Consider the following 19237-nt stretch of genomic DNA (forward strand, 5'->3'; position numbering starts at 1 on the left):
AACATGGGTTGAGTTCACCCATGTGCCCTACTCTTGTCTTGAGGTTAGATGTTCATGAAAATAGAGTTTCTTGGTATGGTTTATGTTTGTATGAACTTTGTCTCTTATTTATTTGATGCTATATGTGTTGATGTTGTTGAGCTAAGAAGTCCCTAAAATCCTTCATGTTAGTATGAGTTGATAGAGATGACTTGTTGTTAGGCCTTGTTGATCTCTTTAGCCATGTGATTATGTTGCTTAAGTCAATTTCCTTAAATGTGTTATTCTACTTAAATTGTTGAGCTAAAGTCATAGAGTTGTGCTAAATCTTGAGGAGATGTCATAAATTTTTATCTCAATGAGGCTTGATTGAATTGATTTGAGGATGGAATTGACGAGTGGACAAGGTCCTAAATGAGACTTGCCATTATGACTTAATTGAGTTGAAATGAGAACCGAGTTGATGAGGTGGCAATGTACCACATGAAACTAGCCGTGAGGGCTTGTTTGAGATGATCGGAGGAGTTTTATGAGCATGGAGTCATGGGAGGAGTATCGAGTACCGAGGCGGGTGGGAGTATAGTCCATACTCGAACCCCAAAAACTATGCCGCCAACGTAGGTAGGGATAGAACTGTTAAAGTCGGATGCTTCCCTTGGGATCGAACCGTTAAAGTCAGATGTTTCCTATTTTTATTGTCCTGAAATGATAGGACTTGACTAATCGATGGTATCCATGATTAGGGAGGCGTTCATGTCCTGGCAAGGTATGGACGGACCTGGCAACAACATCTGATTGTTGCACTATCACCGGCTCATAGGTGATTGTTGTAAGTTAAGAGAAACTCCCATTTAGGTCTTGATGGTACTCCGAATCAGTTGAGTTGAGTGGCATGAGATTTGGTCCTGTCTAAACTATTCTTGTTAGACTTAGGGCACTGGAGTGAGTTGTTATATGTATATATATATGAGTTAAGATCCTGAGTTGATATTGATGCTTTCTTGATATTATTTTCTTCCGGCCATTTTACATACTCGTACATTCCATGTACTGACGCTATTTGGCCTGCATCATTTTATGATGAAGCGGTAGGTACCAGAGATCATCAATCGGCGCCCCGTTGAAGATCCACTTACACTCCCAGCTAGTCGGTGAGCCCTCCTAGTCTCCGGAGGATGTGGAGTTCCTTGTATAGTTTTGTTGCTGTTATTTCTTTTATTTTGATTATTGGTAGCCATGGACTTGTCATTGTAACCTTTTAGACTTGGATAGAGGCTTCATAGACTGGAGTGTGGGGAGGTTGAGCGGTTAATCTGAGGAGTCTTATTATTTTTGTTGTTGAGCTGATGAATGCTTGGCCTTTGGCCCTCATATTGTGAATAGTATTTTATTAATTGAGTTCCCGCTAAGGAAATATGATTGAATGAATGAGTGACTGGACCAGGTGGTTCGCTCAGAGGTCAGAAATGGCCTTCGGGTGCCGGTTACATCTAGGGAACCCTCCCGGGGTGTGATAAATATGGTATCAGAGCCTAGAGTTCAAGTGTCCTAGGGAGTCTATAGAGCCGTGTCTAGTAGAGTCTTGATTATGGGTATGTTGTGCACCACACTTATAATCAGGAGGCTATAAGACATTAGGAATTGTTTCACTTCTTTCAAACTCTGAACTCGTGCGATACAGTTAAACTCTATAAAACTCCTTTCTAATTCGTGCGTTTGTACGTTACAGATAATTCCTCCTAAACATACTGCTAGCTAGAGAAACATTGACAACGCCGAGATGCCCCAGTCTGAGGCACGCCCGGCAAGGGCAAGAGGCCGACCTGCGAGATACTCAAAGGCACCCCAAGTGCCATCTACTCCACCTACACCCACATCAGAGGCAGAATTTCGAGGGGCAATTGCAATGCTCACGCAATTAATGGCTGCCCGAAGTGGTAATCAGAGTTCGCCGACTCTCAGCTCTAGTTTCCAGGAGCCATCTGCTGCCACTAGAATTAGAGACTTTCTGAGGATGAATCTAAGGTGGATGAAGATCCCCAAAACTTTATTGAGGAAATATGGAAAATCCTGAAAGCTATGCATGCTACGGAAATTGAGGGGGTTGAGTTGGTGTCTTATCAACTCAAAGATGTGGCAAACATTCGGTATAACCAATGGGAACAAGTTAGAGGTGAAGATGCTGAACCTTCTAGGTAGGATGAATTTGAGGGAGCTTTTCTTGACCACTTCTTTCCCCCAGAATTGAGGCAAGCGAAGGTGGAGGAATTTGTTTATCTGAAATAGGATGGAATGACAGTTAAGGAGTATGGCTTGAAGTTCATCCAGCTATCCAGGTAGGCTCCAGAAATGATTCCGGATGTGAGGTCAAAGATGAGGAAGTTCATCTCCGGATCAGGGAGGCACATGAAGAAGGAGTGCAAGGCGGCATTGTTGATCTCGGATATGGATCTTTCCAGATTAATGGTGTATGCTCAACAGGTAGAGGAGGATAAAAGAAAAGACAGAAAAGAGCACCTGAGCAAGAAGGCAAAATCAGCGGGCCATGAGAATGAACAAAGGCAAAACAAGGGCAACAGGTCCTTCTTCAAGAAGAGGCCTCCCAATTATGCCTCATCTACCGCCAGCGCACCTATGCCGCAGGACAGGTATGATCGGCCGGGTCAGAGTCGCCAGACTTCCAGACCCCAGGGTTCTCAATCCCAGGACAGTGTAAGTCAAGGTGCGAGGGGGAAGCCATCATGCAGTAAGTGTGGTAGGCTCCACTTAGGAGAATACAGAGCGGGAAGGGTTGGATGTTATAAATGCGTCCAAATGGGCCATTTTCAGAGGGAGTGTCCAACAGGGGGAAATAGCATCCAACATTCTGCCATCGCACCGCCGGCTAGAGGTAATCAGACGGGCACTACTTTAGGCACCAGCGGAGGTACAAATCGTTTATATGCCATGGGTAGCCGCCAAGATCAAGAGGACTCTCCAAACGTCGTGACGGGTATGATTCGAGTCTCTTCTCTTGATTGCTATGTTTTGATGGATCCGGGTGCCACCCTATCTTTTGTGACTCCTTATGTGGCTAGTAAATTCAATAAAATTCCTGAATGTCTTCTTGAGCCTTTTAGTGTGGCCACTCCTGTCGGTGATTCTGTCTTAGCTCAGAGAGTCTATAGAGATTGCACTGTGTCCATTTATCACAAGGATACCTTGGCCAACCTAGTTGAGTTGGACATGGTTGATTTTGATGTGATCCTTGGCATGGACTGGCTCTATGTCTGTTATGCCTCTATCGATTGTAGAACTCAGATTGTCATGTTCAAATTCCTGAATGAGGCTATCATAGAGTGGAAGGGTAGTTCGGTTACGCCTAAGGGTAAGTTTATTTCATACCTTAGGGCCAGGAAGCTAATCTCAAAAGGGTGCATTTATCACCTTGTCTGAGTGAAAGATGACAGCATTGAGTCTCCATCCCTCGAGTCAATTCCGATTATCAATGAGTTTCCGGATGTCTTTCCTGAAGATCTGCCTGGAGTCCCTTCTGATAGGGAGATTGACTTTGGGATTGACATTCTTCCTGATACCCAACCTATCTTAATTCCTCCATATAGAATGGGCCCAGCTGAGTTGAGAGAGTTGAAGGAGCAGTTGAAAGACTTATTAGATAAGGGATTTATTAGGCCGAGTGTCTCACCATGGGGAGCTCCGGTCTTATTTGTTTGGAAGAAAGATGGGTCTCTTAGAATGTTTATTGACTACAAGCAACTGAATAAGGTCACCGTAAAGAACAAATACCCTCTCCCCAGGATAGATGACTTATTCGATCAACTTCAGGGTGCCACTTGTTTCTCAAATATAGACTTAAGATCCGGCTACCACCAGTTGAAGGTGAGAGAATGTGATATTCCGAGGACTGCTTTTCGGACTCGTTATGGCCACTTCGAATTTTTGGTCATGTCCTTCGGGTTGACTAATGCCCCCGCAGCTTTCATGGATCTCATGAACCGAGTGTTTAAACCATATCTCGATATGTTTGTGATTGTATTCATAGATGATATTCTAGTCTACTCCAAGAATGAAGAGGAGCACGCCTATCATCTTAGAGTTGTTTTACAAACTTAGAGAGATCGGGTACTGTATGCAAAGTTCTCCAAATGTGAATTTTGGCTTGCATCAGTGGCCTTCCTAGGCCACATTATATTTGGAGATGGTATTCAGGTTGATGCTCAGAAAATTGAAGTTGTGAAGAATTGGCCTAGACCCATGTCCCCGTCAGAGATAAGGAGCTTCCTGGGTTTGGCCGGGTATTATCAAAGGTTTGTAGAGAGATTCTCATCCATATCATCACCATTGACTAAGCTGACTCAAAAGAAGGCTAAGTTCCAATGGTCCGATGCTTGTGAGGAGAGTTTTCAGAAATTGAAAACCAAGCTAACCATTGCTCCTGTCTTGACTCTGCCCGATGGGACAGAGGTCTTTGTGGTCTATTGTGATGTATCTAGAATCGGGTTGGGTTGTGTACTGATGCAGAAGGGAAAGGTGATAGCCTATGCTTTGAGATAGCTTAAGGTTCATGAGAAGAATTACCCAACTCATGACCTTGAGCTGGCAGCTGTGGTATTCGCGCTTAAAATCTGGTGCCACTACTTGTATGGAGTGCATGTCGACATATTCACCGATCACAAGAGCTTGCAATATGTCTTCAGCCAGAGGGAACTCAACCTGAGTCAAAGGAGATAGCTTGAGCTACTCAAGGACTACAACATGAGCATCCTCTACCATCCAGGTAAAGCTAATGTTATTGCTGATGCTCTTAGCAGATTGTCTATGGGTAGCACTGTCCATGTGGAAAAGGGAAAGAGGGAATTGGCGAAGGAGGTACATCGATTAGCCCGATTGGGAGTTCAACTCAAAGAGAATAATGAAGGTGGAGTAAACGTTCGAGATGGGGCTACGTCCTCACTTGTAGCAGAGGTAAAGGAGAAGCAAGACCAAGATCCCATCCTTCTCTAATTGAACGGAGTTGTTCACAAACAAGAGGTAATGGTTTTCACCAAAGGGGGAGATAGTGTGTTGAGGTACCAAAATAGATTATGTGTGTCGGATGTCGATGATGTTCGATAGAGGATTATGGCCGAAGCGCATAGTTGTAGGTACTCCATTCATCCAGGCTCCACGAAAATGTATCATGACTTGAAGGAAATCTATTGGTGGAGTGGGATGAAGAAGGATATTGCGGAATTTGTTTCCAAGTGCCCGAATTGCCAACAGGTGAAGGTTGAGCATCAAAGGCCATATGGTTTAGCCCAAAACATAGAAATTCCAGAATGGAAGTGGGAGATGATCAACATGGACTTTATTACAGGCTTGCCGAAGTCCCGAAAGCAACATGATTCCATTTGGGTGATTGTGGATAGAATGACGAAATCAGATCACTTCTTGGCGGTTAAGACTACTCATACCGCAGAATATTATGCAAAGTTGTATATGTAGGAGGTCGTCAGATTGCATGGGGTCCCCTTGTCTATCATCTCAGACAGAAGAACTCAATTCACTTCCTAATTTTAGAAATCCTTTCAGAAGGAATTAGGTTCGAGGGTGAACTTGAGAATAGCCTTCCATCCCCAGACAGATGGCCAAGCAGAGCGCACCATCCAGACATTGGAAGATATGTTGAGGGCATGTGTGCTTGACTTCAAGGGAAATTGGGATGATCACTTACCTCTCATAGAGTTTGCATACAACAATAGCTATCATAAAAGCATTCAAATGGCTCCTTATGAAGCTTTGTATGGGAGGAGGTGTAGGTCTCTCATTGGGTGGTTTGAAGTTGGTGAATCCGAGTTGATTGGGCCTGACCTTGTTTATCAATCCATGGAGAAGGTGCGAGTTATTCGAGAGAGGCTAAAGATGGCCCAAAGCCGCCAAAAATCTTACATCGATGTTAGGAGGAGAGACTTAGAGTTTGAGGTGGGTGATTGGGTGTATTTGAAAGTGTCACCCATGAAGGGTGTCATGAGGTTTGGAAAGAAGGGGAAGCTTAGTCCTCGATATATTGGTCCTTACCAGATCTTGAGGCGGATTGGGAGTGTTGCTTATGAGTTGGAGTTTCCTTTGGAGCTAGCCCCTATTCATCCGGTATTCCACGTTTCGATGTTGAAAAAGTGCTTGGGCGATCCCTCGTTGGTAGTCCCCATTGATAGCATTGGAATTAAGGATAGCTTATCTTATGAAGAGGTTCCGGTCCAAATTCTTGATCGCCAAATTCGCAAACTGAGGAACAAAGAAGTTGCCTCAGTCAAAGTCCTGTGGAGGAACCAATTTGTTGAGGAAGCCACATGGGAAGCGGAGGAAGCCATGAAATCTAAATATCCCCATCTATTCGTGCCTACCGATTAGAATGTTGAAGGTAATGTTCATTTCCTTGATTTGAATTCATTTATGCGTCTTGAGTCTTGATTGATAATTGACTGATTGAATGACTGAGTTTTGATTGTGATTTGCACCCCGAGTCTATTCTTGATTTCTCGTCATTCGAGGATGAATGATCCCAAGAGGGAGATAATGTAATACCCCTCAAATTTTTCCAAAGATTTGGACCCTTCTTGTGTTCGGGAGGGGTCGAACCCGAGTATCTTGAAGTATATTCGTGAGTTAAAGATGAGTCTCTGAGGGACTGAGCAGTGTTAGAGGTGATGTTGGGTCACCAAGGACCCCTAGGACCGATCTAAGTCCAAAAGGTCCGTCGTAGCTAAGTTTAGGATGAGTTCGTATAAGGGTCGACTTTTAAGTACCCTATCTTTTAAAGGACGTTAATATGGGTGGCCCATGACCTATCAAATTAAAGGTCGTCGAGTCTTCTTTCCAACGCCACCAAGAACGTAAATTTTGGAGTTCGGACTAAAAAGATATTACGATCCTAAGATGAACTAGCACGGCAGGAATTTCATTTTGGCCTGGGTTGCAACTGCTGGGGAAATGGCCTTGGTGCTGTAAGGGCGCGACGCACCACTATCGCGTAAGAAATATGCCTCAGTAGTTTGGTCCTTGGCGCGACGCGCCACTAAAAGTTGTGCAGGGTTTTTCAGGCCAAATTTCTAGAACCCAGAAAATATGGCCTTGGCGCTGTAAGGGCGCTACACGCCATTATCGCGCCAAAAACATGCCTCAGTAGTTTGGTCTCTGGCGCGGCGCGCCACTACAAGGTGTGTAGGTTTTAGGCGTATTCATCCTGGCGCTGCAATGGCGCGACGCGCCACTATCGCGCCAGGTGCATTTTTAGCCTATTTTCAGAACTTTTGAGAACGGGCAATTTGGGAACTTACCCAAATTATATATATGTTACCCTTGGTCTTTTGGGAACACATTTTGCAGCCTCACCCTCTCTCTAAAAAAAAGCCCTAGCTTCTCTCTCTTTTTTTCCTCTTCTCCATTTCCAACAAAAAGGAGTCCAAGAGCTTCAAGATTTGAGTCCATCCATTGAAGACCCAACCACAAGGTTTTCTTCAAGTCTTTACTAAGGTATGTAAGGCTATCTAAAACATGGGTTGAGTTCACCCATGTGCCCTACTCTTGACTTGAGGTTAGATGTTCATGAAAATAGAGTTTCTTGGTATGGTTTATGTTTGTATGAACTTTGTCTCCTATTTATTTGATGCTATATGTGTTGATGTTGTTGAGCTAAGAAGTCCCTAAAATCCTTCATGTTAGTATGAGTTGATGGAGATGACTTGTTGTTAGGCCTTGTTGATCTCTTTAGCCATGTGATTATGTTGCTTAAGTCAATTTCCTTAAATGTGTTATTCTACTTAAATTGTTGAGCTAAAGTCATAGAGTTGTGCTAAATCTTGAGGAGATGTCATAAATTTTTATCTCAATGAGGCTTGATTGAATTGATTTGAGGATGGAATTGACGAGTGGACAAGGTCCTAAATGAGACTTGCCATTATGACTTAATTGAGTTGAAATGAGAACCGAGTTGATGAGGTGGCAATGTACCACATGAAACTAGCCGTGAGGGCTTGTTTGATATGATTGGAGGAGTTTTATGAGAATGGAGTCATGGGAGGAGTATCGAGCACCGAGGCGGGTAGGAGTATAGTCCATACTCGAACCCTAGAAACTACGCCGCCAACGTAGGTAGGGATGGAACCGTTAAAGTTGGATGCTTCCCTTGGGATCGAACCGTTAAAGTCGGATGTTTCCTATTTTTATTGTCCTGAAATGATAGGACTTGACTAATCGATGGTAACCATGATTAGGGAGGCGTTCATGTCCTGGCAAGGTATGGACGAACGTGGCAACAATGTATGATTGTTGTACTATCACCGGTTCATAGGTGATGGTTGTCGGTTAAGAGAAACTCCCATTTAGGTCTTGATGGTACTCCGAATCAGTTGAGTTGAGTGGCATGAGATTTGGTCTGGTCTAAACTATTCTTGTTAGACTTAGGGCACTGGAGTGAGTTGTTATATGTATATATATATGAGTTAAGATCCTGAGTTGATATTAATGCTTTCTTGATGTTGTTTTCCTCCGGCCATTTTACATACTCGTACATTCCATGTACTGACGCCATTTGGCCTGCATCATTTTATGATGCATCGATAGGTACCAGAGATCATCAACCGGCGCCCCATTGAAGCTCCACTTCCACTCCCAGCTAGTCGGTGAGCCCTCCTAGTCTCCGGAGGATGTGGAGTTCCTTGTATAGTTTTGTTGTTGTTATTTCTTTTATTTTGATTGTTGGTAGCCATGGACTTGTCATTGGCACCTTTTAGACTTGGATAGAGGCTTTATAGACTGGAGTGTGGGGAGGTTGAGTGGTTAATCTGAGGAGTCTTATTATTTTTGTTGTTGATCTGATGAATGCTTGGCCTTTGGCCCTCATATTGTGAATATTATATCATTAATTGAGTTCCCGCTAAGGAAATGTGATTGAATGAATGAGTGACTGGACCAGGTGGTTCTCTCGAAGGTCAGAAATGGCCTTCGGGTGCCGCTTACATCTAGGGTACCCTCCCGGAGCGTGACAAACATGGTATCAGAGCCCAGAGTTCAAGTGTCCTAGGGAGTCTATAGAGCCGTGTCTAGTAGAGTCTTGCTTATGGGTGTGTTGTGCACCACACTTATAATCAGGAGGCTATAAGACATTAGGAATTGTTTCACTTCTTTCATACTCTGAACTCGTGCGATAGAGTTAAACTCTATAAAACTCCTTTCTAATTCGTGCGTTTGTACGTTACAAATAATTCCTCCTAAACGTAATGCTAGCTAGAGAAACATTGACAACGCCGAGATGCCCCAGTCCGAGGCACGCCCGGCAAAGGCTAGAGGCCGACATGCGAGATACTCAGAGGCACCCCAAGTGCCATCTACTCCACCTGCATCCACATCAGAGGCAGAATTTCGAGGGGCAATTGCAATGCTCATGCAACTAATGGATGCCCGAAGTGGTAATTAGAGTTCGCTGACTCTCAGCTCTAGTTTCCAGGAGCCATCTGCTGCCACTAGAATTAGAGACTTTCTGAGGATGAATCCAGCGGCATTCACGAGTTCTAAGGTGGATGAAGATCCCCAAAACTTTATTGAGGAAATGTGGAAAATCCTCAAAGCTATGCATGCTACGGAAATTGAGGGGGTTGAGTTGGTGTCTTATCAACTCAAAGATGTGGCAAACATTTGGTATAACCAATGGGAACAAGTTAGAGGTGAAGATGCTGAACCTTCTAGGTAGGATGAATTTGAGGGAGCTTTTCTTGACCACTTCTTTCCCCCAGAATTGAGGCAAGCGAAGGTGGAGGAATTTGTTAATCTGAAATAGGAGGGAATGACAGTTAAGGAGTATGGCTTGAAGTTCATCCAGCTATCCAGGTAGGCTCCAGAAATGATTCCGGATGTGAGGTCAAATATGAGGAAGTTCATCTCCGGATCAGGAAGGCACGTGAAGAAGGAGTGCAAGGCGGCATTATTGATCTCGAATATGGATCTTTCCAGATTAATGGTGTATGCTCAACAGGTAGAGGAGGAGAAAAGAAAAGACAGAAAAGAGCACCTGAGCAAGAAGGCAAAATCAGCGGGCCATGAGAATGAACAAAGGCAAAACAAGGGCAACAGGTCCTTCTTCAAGAAGAGGCCTCCAGATTATGCCTCATCTACCGCCAGCGCACCTATGCCGCAGGACAGGTATGATCGGCTGGGTCAGAGTCGCCAGACTTCCAGACCCCAGGGTTCTCAATCCCAGGACAGTGTAAGTCAAGGTGCGAGGGGGAAGCCATCATGCAGTAAGTGTGGTAGGCTCCACTTAGGAGAATACAGAGCGGGAAGGGTTGGATGTTATAAATGCGGCCAAATGGGCCATTTTCAGAGGGAGTGACCAACAGGGGGAAATAGCATCCAGCATTCTGCCATCGCACCGCCGGCTAGAGGTAATCAGAGGGGCACTACTTTAGGCACCAGCGGAGGTACAAATCGTTTATATGCCATGGGTAGCCGCCAAGATCAAGAGGACTCTCCAAACGTCGTGACGGGTATGATTCGAGTCTCTTCTCTTGATTGTTATGTTTTGATGGATCCGGGTGCCACCCTATCTTTTGTGACTCCTTATGTGGCTAGTAAATTCAATAAAATTCCTGAATGTCTTCTTGAGCCTTTTAGTGTGGCCACTCTTGTCGGTGATTCTGTCTTAGCTCAGAGAGTCTATAGAGATTGCACTGTGTCCATTTATCACAGGGATACCTTGGCCGACCTAGTTGAGTTGGACATGGTTGATTTTGATGTGATCCTTGGCATGGACTGGATCTATGTCTGTTATGCCTCTATTGATTGTAGAACTCAGATTGTAACGTTCAAATTCCCGAATGAGGCTATCATAGAGTGGAAGGGTAGTCCGGTTGCGCCTAAGGGTAAGTTTATTTCATACCTTAGGGCCAGGAAGCTAATATCAAAAGGGTGCATTTATCACCTTATCTGAGTGAAAGATGACAGCATTGAGTCTCCATCGCTCGAGTTAGTTCCAATTGTCAATGAGTTTCTAGATGTCTTTCCTGAAGATCTGTCTGGAGTCCCTCCTGATAGGGAGATTGACTTCGGGATTGATATTCTTTCTGATACCCAGCCTATCTCAATTCCTCCATATAGAATGACTCCAGCCGAGTTGAAAGAGTTGAAGGAGCAGTTGAAGGACATGTTGGATAAGGGATTCATTAGGCCGAGTGTCTCACCATGGGGTGCTCCCGTCCTATTTGTGCGAAAGAAAGATGGGTCCCTTAAAATATGTATCGATTACAGGCAGCTAAACAAGGTAACCATAAAGAACAAATACCCCCTCCCCAGAATAGATGACTTATTCGATCAACTTCAGGGTGCCACTTGTTTCTCAAATATAGACTTAAGATCCGGCTACCACCAGTTGAAGGTGAGAGAATGTGATATTCCGAGGACTGCTTTCCGGACTCGTTATGGCCACTTCGAATTTTTGGTCATGTCCTTCGGGTTGACTAATGCCCCCGCAGCTTTCATGGATCTCATTAACCGAGTGTTTAAACCATATCTCGATATGTTTGTGATTGTATTCATAGATGATATTCTAGTCTACTCCAAGAATGAAGAGGAGCACGCCTATCATCTTAGAGTTGTTTTACAAACTTAGAGAGATCGGGTACTGTATGCAAAGTTCTCCAAATGTGAATTTTGGCTTGCATCAGTGGCCTTCCTAGGCCACATTATATTTGGAGATGGTATTCAGGTTGATGCTCAGAAAATTGAAGCTATGAAGAATTGGCCTAGACCCACGTCCCCGACAGAGATAAGGAGATTCCTGGGTTTGGCCGGGTATTATCAAAGGTTTGTAGAGAGATTCTCATCCATATCATCACTATTGACTAAGCTAACTCAAAAGAAGGCTAAGTTCCAATGGTCCGATGCTTGTGAGGAGAGTTTTCAGAAATTGAAAACCAAGCTAACCACTGCTCCTGTCTTGACTCTGCCCGATGGGACAGAGGTCTTTGTGGTCTATTGTGATGCATCTAGAATCGGGTTGGGCTGTGTACTAATGCAGAAGGGAAAGGTGATAGCCTATGCTTTGAGATAGCTTAAGGTTCATGAGAAGAATTACCCAACTCATGACCTTGAGCTGGCAGCTGTGGTATTCGCGCTTAAAATCTGGCGCCACTACTTGTATGGAGTGCATGTCGATGTATTCACCTATCACAAGAGCTTACAATATGTCTTCAGCCAGAGGGAACTCAACCTGAGGCAAAGGAGATAGCTTGAGCTACTCAAGGACTACAACATGAGCATCCTCTACCATCCAGGTAAAGCTAATGTTGTTGCTGATGCTCTTAGCAGATTGTCTATGGGTAGCACTGAACATGTGGAAAAGAGAAAGAGGGAATTGGCAAAGGAGGTACATCGATTAGCCCGATTGGGAGTTCAACTCGAAGAGAATAATGAAGGTGGAGTAAACATTCGAGATGGGGCTACGTCCTCACTTGTAGCAGAGGTAAAGGAGAAGCAAGACCAAGATCCCATCCTTCTCTAATTGAAGGGAGTTGTTCACAAATAAGAGGTAATGGTTTTCACCAAAGGGGGAGATGGTGTGTTGAGGTACCAAAATAGATTATGTGTGCCGGATGTCGATGATGTTCGATAGAGGATTATGGCCGAAGCGCATAGTTCCAGGTACTCCATTCATCCAGGCTCCACGAAAATGTATCATGACTTGAAGGAAATCTATTGGTGGAGTGGGATAAAGAAGGATATTGCGGAATTTATTTCCAAGTGCCCGAATTGCCAACAGGTGAAGGTTGAGCATCAAAGGCCATATGGTTTAGCCCAAAACATAGAAATTCCAGAATGGAAGTGGGAGATAATCAACATGGACTTTATTACAGGCTTGCCGAAGTCCCGAAAGCAATATGATTCCATTTGGGTGATTGTGGATAGAATGACGAAATTAGCTCACTTCTTGGCGGTTAAGACTACTGATACCGCAGAAGATTATGCAAAGTTGTATATGCAGGAGGTCGTTAGATTGCATGGGGTCCCCTTGTCTATCATCTCAGACAGAGGAGCTCAATTCACTTCCTAATTTTGGAAATCCTTTCAGAAGGAATTAGGTTTGAGGGTGAACTTGAGTACTGCCGTCCATCCCTAGACAGATGGCCAAGCAGAGCGCACCATCCAGATATTGGAAGATATATTGAGGGCATGTGTGCTTGACTTCAAGGGAAATTGGGATGATCACTTACCTCTCATAGAGTTTGCATACAATAATAGCTATCATGCAAGCATTCAAATGGCTCCTTATGAAGCTTTGTATGGGAGGAGGTGTAGGTCTCCCATTGGGTGGTTTGAAGTTGGTGAAGCCGAGTTGATTGGCCTGACCTCAAGCCATGGAGAAGGTGCGAGTTATTCGAGAGAGGTTAAAGATGGCCCAAAGTCGCCAAAAATCTTACACCGATGTTAGGAGGAGAGACTTAGAGTTTGAGGTGGGTGATTGGGTGTATTTGAAAGTGTCACTCATGAAGGGTGTCATGAGGTTTGGAAAGAAGGGGAAGCTTAGTCCTCGATATATTGGTCCTTACCAGATCTTGAGGCGGATTGGGAGTGTTGCTTATAAGTTGGAGTTACCTTCGGAGCTAGCCCCTATTCATCCGGTATTACACGTTTCGATGTTGAAAAAGTGCTTGGGCGATCCCTCATTGGTAGTCCCCATTGATAGCATTGGAATTAAGGATAGCTTATCCTATGAAGAGGTTTCGGTCCAAATTCTTGATCGCCAAATTCGCAAACTGAGGAACAAAGAAGTTGCCTCAGTCAAAGTCCTGTGGAGGAACCAATTTGTTGAGGAAGCCACATGGGAAGTGGAGGAAGCCATGAAATCTAAATATCCCCATCTATTCGTGCCTACCGATTAGAATGTTGAAGGTAATGTTCATTTCCTTGATTTGAATTCATTTGTGCGTCTTGAGTCTTGATTGATAATTGACTGATTGAATGACTGATTTTTGATTGTGATTTGTACCCCGAGTCTATTCTTGATTTCTCGTCATTCGAGGACAAATGATCCCAAGGGGGAGATAATGTAATACCCCTCAAATATTTCCAAAGATTTGGACCCTTTTTGTGTTCGGGAGGGGTCGAACTCGAGTATCTTGAAGTATATTCGTGAGTTAAAGATGAGTTTCTGAGGGACTGAGCAGTGTTAGAGGTGATGTGGGGTCACCAAGGACCCCTAGGACCGAGCTACGTCCAAAAGGTCTGTCGTAGCTAAGTTTAGGATGAGTTCTTATAAGGGTCGACTTTTAACGACCCTATCTTTTAAAGGACGTCAATCTGGGTGGCCCACGACCTATCAAATTAAAGGTCGTCGAGTCTTCTTTCCAACGCCACCAAGAACGTAAATTTTGGAGTTCGGAGTTAAAAGATATGACGATCCTAAGATGAACTAGCACGGCAGGAATTTCATTTTGGCCTGGGTTGCAACTGCTGGGGAAATGGCCTTGGTGCTGTAAGGGCGCGACGCGCCACTATCGCGCAAGAAATATGCCTCAGTAGTTTGGTCCTTGGCGCGACGCGCCACTAAAAGGTGTGTAGGGTTTTTCAGGCCAAATTTCTAGAACCCAAAAAATATGGCCTTGGCGCTGTAAGGGCGCGACGCACCACTATCGCGCCAAAAACATGCCTCAGTAGTTTGGTCTCTAGCGCGGCGCGCCACTACGAGGTGTGCAGGTTTTAGACGTATTCAGCCTGGCGCTGCAATGGCGCGATGCGCCACTATCGCGGCAGGTGCATTTTTAGCCTATTTTCAGAACTTTTGAGGAGGGGCAATTTGGGAACTTACCCAAATTATATATATGTTACCCTTGGTCTTTTGGGAACACATTTTGCAGCCTCACCCTCTCTCTAAACAAAAAGCCCTAGCTTCTCTCTCTTTTCTTCCTCTTCTCCATTTCCAACAAAAAGGACTCCAAGAGCTTCAAGATTTGAGTCCATCCATTGAAGACCCAACCACAAGGTTTTCTTCAAGTCTTTACTAAGGTATGTAAGGCTATCTAAAACATGGGTTGAGTTCACCCATGTGCCCTACTCTTGCCTTGAGGTTAGATGTTCATGAAAATAGAGTTTCTTGGTATGGTTTATGTTTGTATGAACTTTGTCTCCTATTTATTTGATGCTATATGTGTTGATGTTGTTGAGCTAAGAAGTCCCTAAAATCCTTCATGTTAGTATGAGTTGATGGAGATGACTTGTTTTTACGCCTTGTTGATCTCTTTAGCCATGTGATTATGTTGCTTAAGTCAATTTCCTTAAATGTGTTATTCTACTTAAATTGTTGAGCTAAAGTCATAGAGTTGTGCTAAATCTTGAGGAGATGTCATAAATTTTTATCTAAATGAGGCTTGATTGAATTGATTTGAGGATGGAAATGACGAGTGGACAAGGTCCTAAATGAGACTTGCCATTATGACTTAATTGAGTTGAAATGAGAACCGAGTTGATGAGGTGGCAATGTACCACATGAAACTAGCCGTGAGGGCTTGTTTGAGATGATCGGAGGAGTTTTATGAGCATGGAGTCATGGGAGGAGTATCGAGCACCGAGGCGGGTGGGAGTATAGTCCATACTCGAACCCTAGAAACTACGCCGCCAACGTAGGTAGGGATGGAACCGTTAATGTCGGATGCTTCCCTTGGGATCGAACTGTTAAAGTCAGATGTTTCCTATTTTTATTGTCCTGAAATGATAGGACTTGACTAATCGATGGTATCCATGATTAGGGAGGCGTTCACGCCCTGGCAAGGTATGGACGGACGTGGCAACAACGTCTGATTGTTGCACTATCACCGGCTCATAGGTGATTGTTGTAAGTTAAGAGAAACTCCCATTTAGGTCTTGATGGTACTCCGAATCAGTTGAGTTGAGTGGCATGAGATTTGGTCCGGTCTAAACTATTCTTGTTAGACTTAGGGCACTGGAGTGAGTTGTTATATGTATATATATATGAGTTAAGATCCTGAGTTGATATTGATGCTTTCTTGATATTATTTTCCTCCGGCCATTTTACATACTCGTACATTCCATGTACTAGCGCCATTTGGCCTGCATCATTTTATGATGCATCGATAGGTACCAGAGATCATCAATCGGCGCCCCGTTGAAGATCCACTTACACTCCCAGCTAGTCGGTGAGCCCTCCTATTCTCCGGATGATGTGGAGTTCCTTGTATAGTTTTGTTGTTGTTATTTCTTTTATTTTGATTGTTGGTAGCCATGGACTTGTCATTGGCACCTTTTAGACTTGGATAGAGGCTTTATAGACTGGAGTGTGGGGAGGTTGAGCGGTTAATTTGAGGAGTCTTATTATTTTTGTTGTTGAGCTGATGAATGCTTGGCCTTTGGCCCTTATATTGTGAATAGTATTTCATTAATTGAGTTCCCGCTAAGGAAATGTGATTGAATGAATGAGTGACTGGACCAGGTGGTTTGCTCAGAGGTCAGAAATGGCCTTCGGGTGCCGGTTACGTCTAGGTTACCCTCCCGGGGCGTGACAGTACCGAAATGGGTTATTTACAAGAAAGAATTACTTCTACCAAAGAAGGGTCCATAACCTCTATTCAAGCACTTTATGTACCCGCAGATGATTTGACAGACCCTGCTCCTTCTATGACATTTGCACATTTAGATGCTACTACCATACTATTAAGAGGATTGTCTGGCAAAGGTATTTGTCCAGCAGTAGATCCTTTAGATTCAACGTCAACCATGTTTCAATGTTGGAGAGTTAAGCAAACTTTACAACGTTACAAAGAACTTCAGTACATTATAGCTACCCTTGGATTGGATGAATTATTCGAAGAGGATCGTTTACTCGTAGCAAGATCATGAAAAATTGAGTGTTTCTTATCACAACCCTTTTTCGTAGCAGAAGTATTTACTGGTTCTCCAAGGAAATATGTTGGTCTAGCAAAAACAATTTGACGATTTCAATTGATCCTTTCTGAAGAATTAGATGGTCTTTCTGAACGGGCCTTTTTTTGGTAGGTACTATCGATGAAGCTACCGCAAAGTCTATGAACTTAGAAATAGAGAGCAATTTAAAGAAATGACCTTAAATCTTAGTGTACTGACCCTTAATCAAATTATTTGGGATTCAGAAGTGGAAGAAATTGTTTTATCTATTAATAGTGGTCAAATTGGCTTATTACCAAATCACGCCCCTATTGCCACAACTGTAGATATAGGGATTTTGAGAATACTCCTTAACGACCAATGGTTAACGATGGCTCTGATGGGTGGTTTTGCTAGAATAGGAAATAATGAGATCACTATTTTAGTAAATGATGTGGAGAAGGGTAGTGACATTGATCCACAAGAAGCTCAGCGAAATCTTGAAATAGCGAAAGCTAATGTGAAAAAGGCTGAAGGAAGGAGACAAAAAATTGAGGCAAATCTAGCTCTACGACAAACTAGGACACGGGCGGAGGCTAGCAATCTTATTTCATAACTAATTGGTACGTTCGAATAATAAAAAGAAGTACTCTTTCTAATCTTATTTAGATTCTGATAGGTGAATACAATCAAATAGAATCCAATTCTGATGCAAAAATTCAAATTAAAAATAAAATAGAAAAGATAAAAAATCAAAAAAAAAATATCACTAAAGGTGTGTCATAAACCTTATTAGATACCAGATTCAATGGTATCTAATAAGTTTTACCTACTATTGGATTTGAACCAATGACTCCCATCGCATTAAAGCAATACTCTAACGACTGAGTTAAGTAGGTCATTTATCATTCCAAAGAGAACCAAATGAAACTCATCCTGTCGATTGATTATAAATATCATATTACTTATAAGCAATACTAATCTAAGGAATACCACTCAAAGAGACCAAAGATTCTTGATGTTGGATCAGAGAATATTTCTCTTGACAAGAATTTACCTACATGATAAAATATGTATCACAAGCACTAAGGGCTATAGCTCAGTTGGTAGAGCAACTTGTTTACACGCGCGCCAATGTTTTTCTAGGGAGTTCATCATACAATCAAAAAAATTGATCTTGTTGAGAAATCAATGTCTTACTCCATAACTTTATGGGAACCATAGCCTGACAAAGGGTTTGGTCCAATTTGTACGCCCATTTAGGAGGTGTTAAACAGAACTCATCATTGATTTGAGATCTTGATAAGGTGAATACTCAGTCTATTCAATGCTAGTCATGATGAGTAAAAGGACCTCAAAAGAATCACTTTTCATCTTATGAACTTTAAGGTGTATGAAGTTTCATATTTGATTTTTTAATTAGAATGATAGAGACTTCATTTAACTTGGGTTGATCTAGGCCAGATACAGACCTACGTCAAGATAATCCCACCTTTGAAACACTTTGGTAATGCTTGCAAATAATGAATCAGAGCACATGGAGCCATTTCCTTATCTTTTTTTCTGTCAAGAAAAGAAATGGTAGACTAACTGATATTTATATCAGTTAATGAAGGAGCCCAATGCAAAAAAAAATGCATGTTGGGTCTTTGAAGCAGATCAGATCATTTTAATAATAATAAGTTTGATCCATTTTACCGAGAAGGTCTACGGTTCGAGTCCGTATAGCCCTATAAAAATAAAAAATGCAAAGAAAAAATTTGGCTAATTTGCATTTCTTCATTATTATTTCTTTCTTGTAACTAAGTTAACTCCAATTATTCTTATAAGTTTACTCACAGAAATTGTTTAAGCAGATGAAAGAAAAAACGCATATCAAAGGAACCAATGGATATTGATTTTTTGCAATTGTAGATAAACAAACCAACCTTTTATCATTAATCTTCGGAGGCGAATTACATATTCATATACACAATAAAAGAATTAGTGAGACTCCATTTCTTTTGATATCCCCAATCTTATTGAATTTTGGACATCAACTCATTTCATGGGCCTGGTGAAATGAAAAACTACGAAGAGGAATTCACATGGATTTAGGAAAGGCCTGCTGTATTTGTGTACAAAGTAAAGTTTTTTGAAACAAAAAGAATATCTTTGGTAACTTTCATTGTCAAATAGGATTTTCCTTCATATACCTTACTTACCTCGACCTAGCGAAGCACAACAAAATTCTTTTTCTGTATTCAACAAAGAAAAACCCCTCCACCTGGATTCGAATTCCAATACTATTATTAAATAATAATAAAAGGAATATACCAACACAAGATCTTCTAAATCTTGAGATGGAAATTCCTATACATTCTCTTCTATTTGA

The 19237-nt window shown here is 42.6% G+C and overlaps 1 protein-coding gene and 1 pseudogene across 1 annotated transcript; both read left to right on the top strand.

The window, feature by feature from the left end:
• LOC129883505 (ATP synthase subunit beta, chloroplastic-like) overlaps positions 1-17042 on the top strand; it is an 18448-nt pseudogene extending 1406 nt beyond the window's left edge.
• A 35-nt stretch (positions 17043-17077) lies between these two features.
• On the top strand, positions 17078-17479 carry LOC129882464 (ATP synthase epsilon chain, chloroplastic-like). Its single transcript, XM_055956762.1, has one exon. The coding sequence runs from the start codon at positions 17078-17080 to the stop codon at positions 17477-17479; it is 402 nt and encodes a 133-aa protein (XP_055812737.1).
• Positions 17480-19237: the final 1758 nt, after the last annotated feature.

This window comes from Solanum dulcamara, chromosome 3 (assembly GCF_947179165.1).
Source record: "Solanum dulcamara chromosome 3, daSolDulc1.2, whole genome shotgun sequence".
NCBI classification, from domain to species: domain Eukaryota; kingdom Viridiplantae; phylum Streptophyta; class Magnoliopsida; order Solanales; family Solanaceae; genus Solanum; species Solanum dulcamara.

Excerpts from the sequence above, each read along its gene's own strand:
- LOC129882464 (XM_055956762.1), top strand. The coding sequence starts at position 17,078 with ATGACCTTAAATCTTAGTGTACTGACCCTTAATCAAATTATTTGGGAT.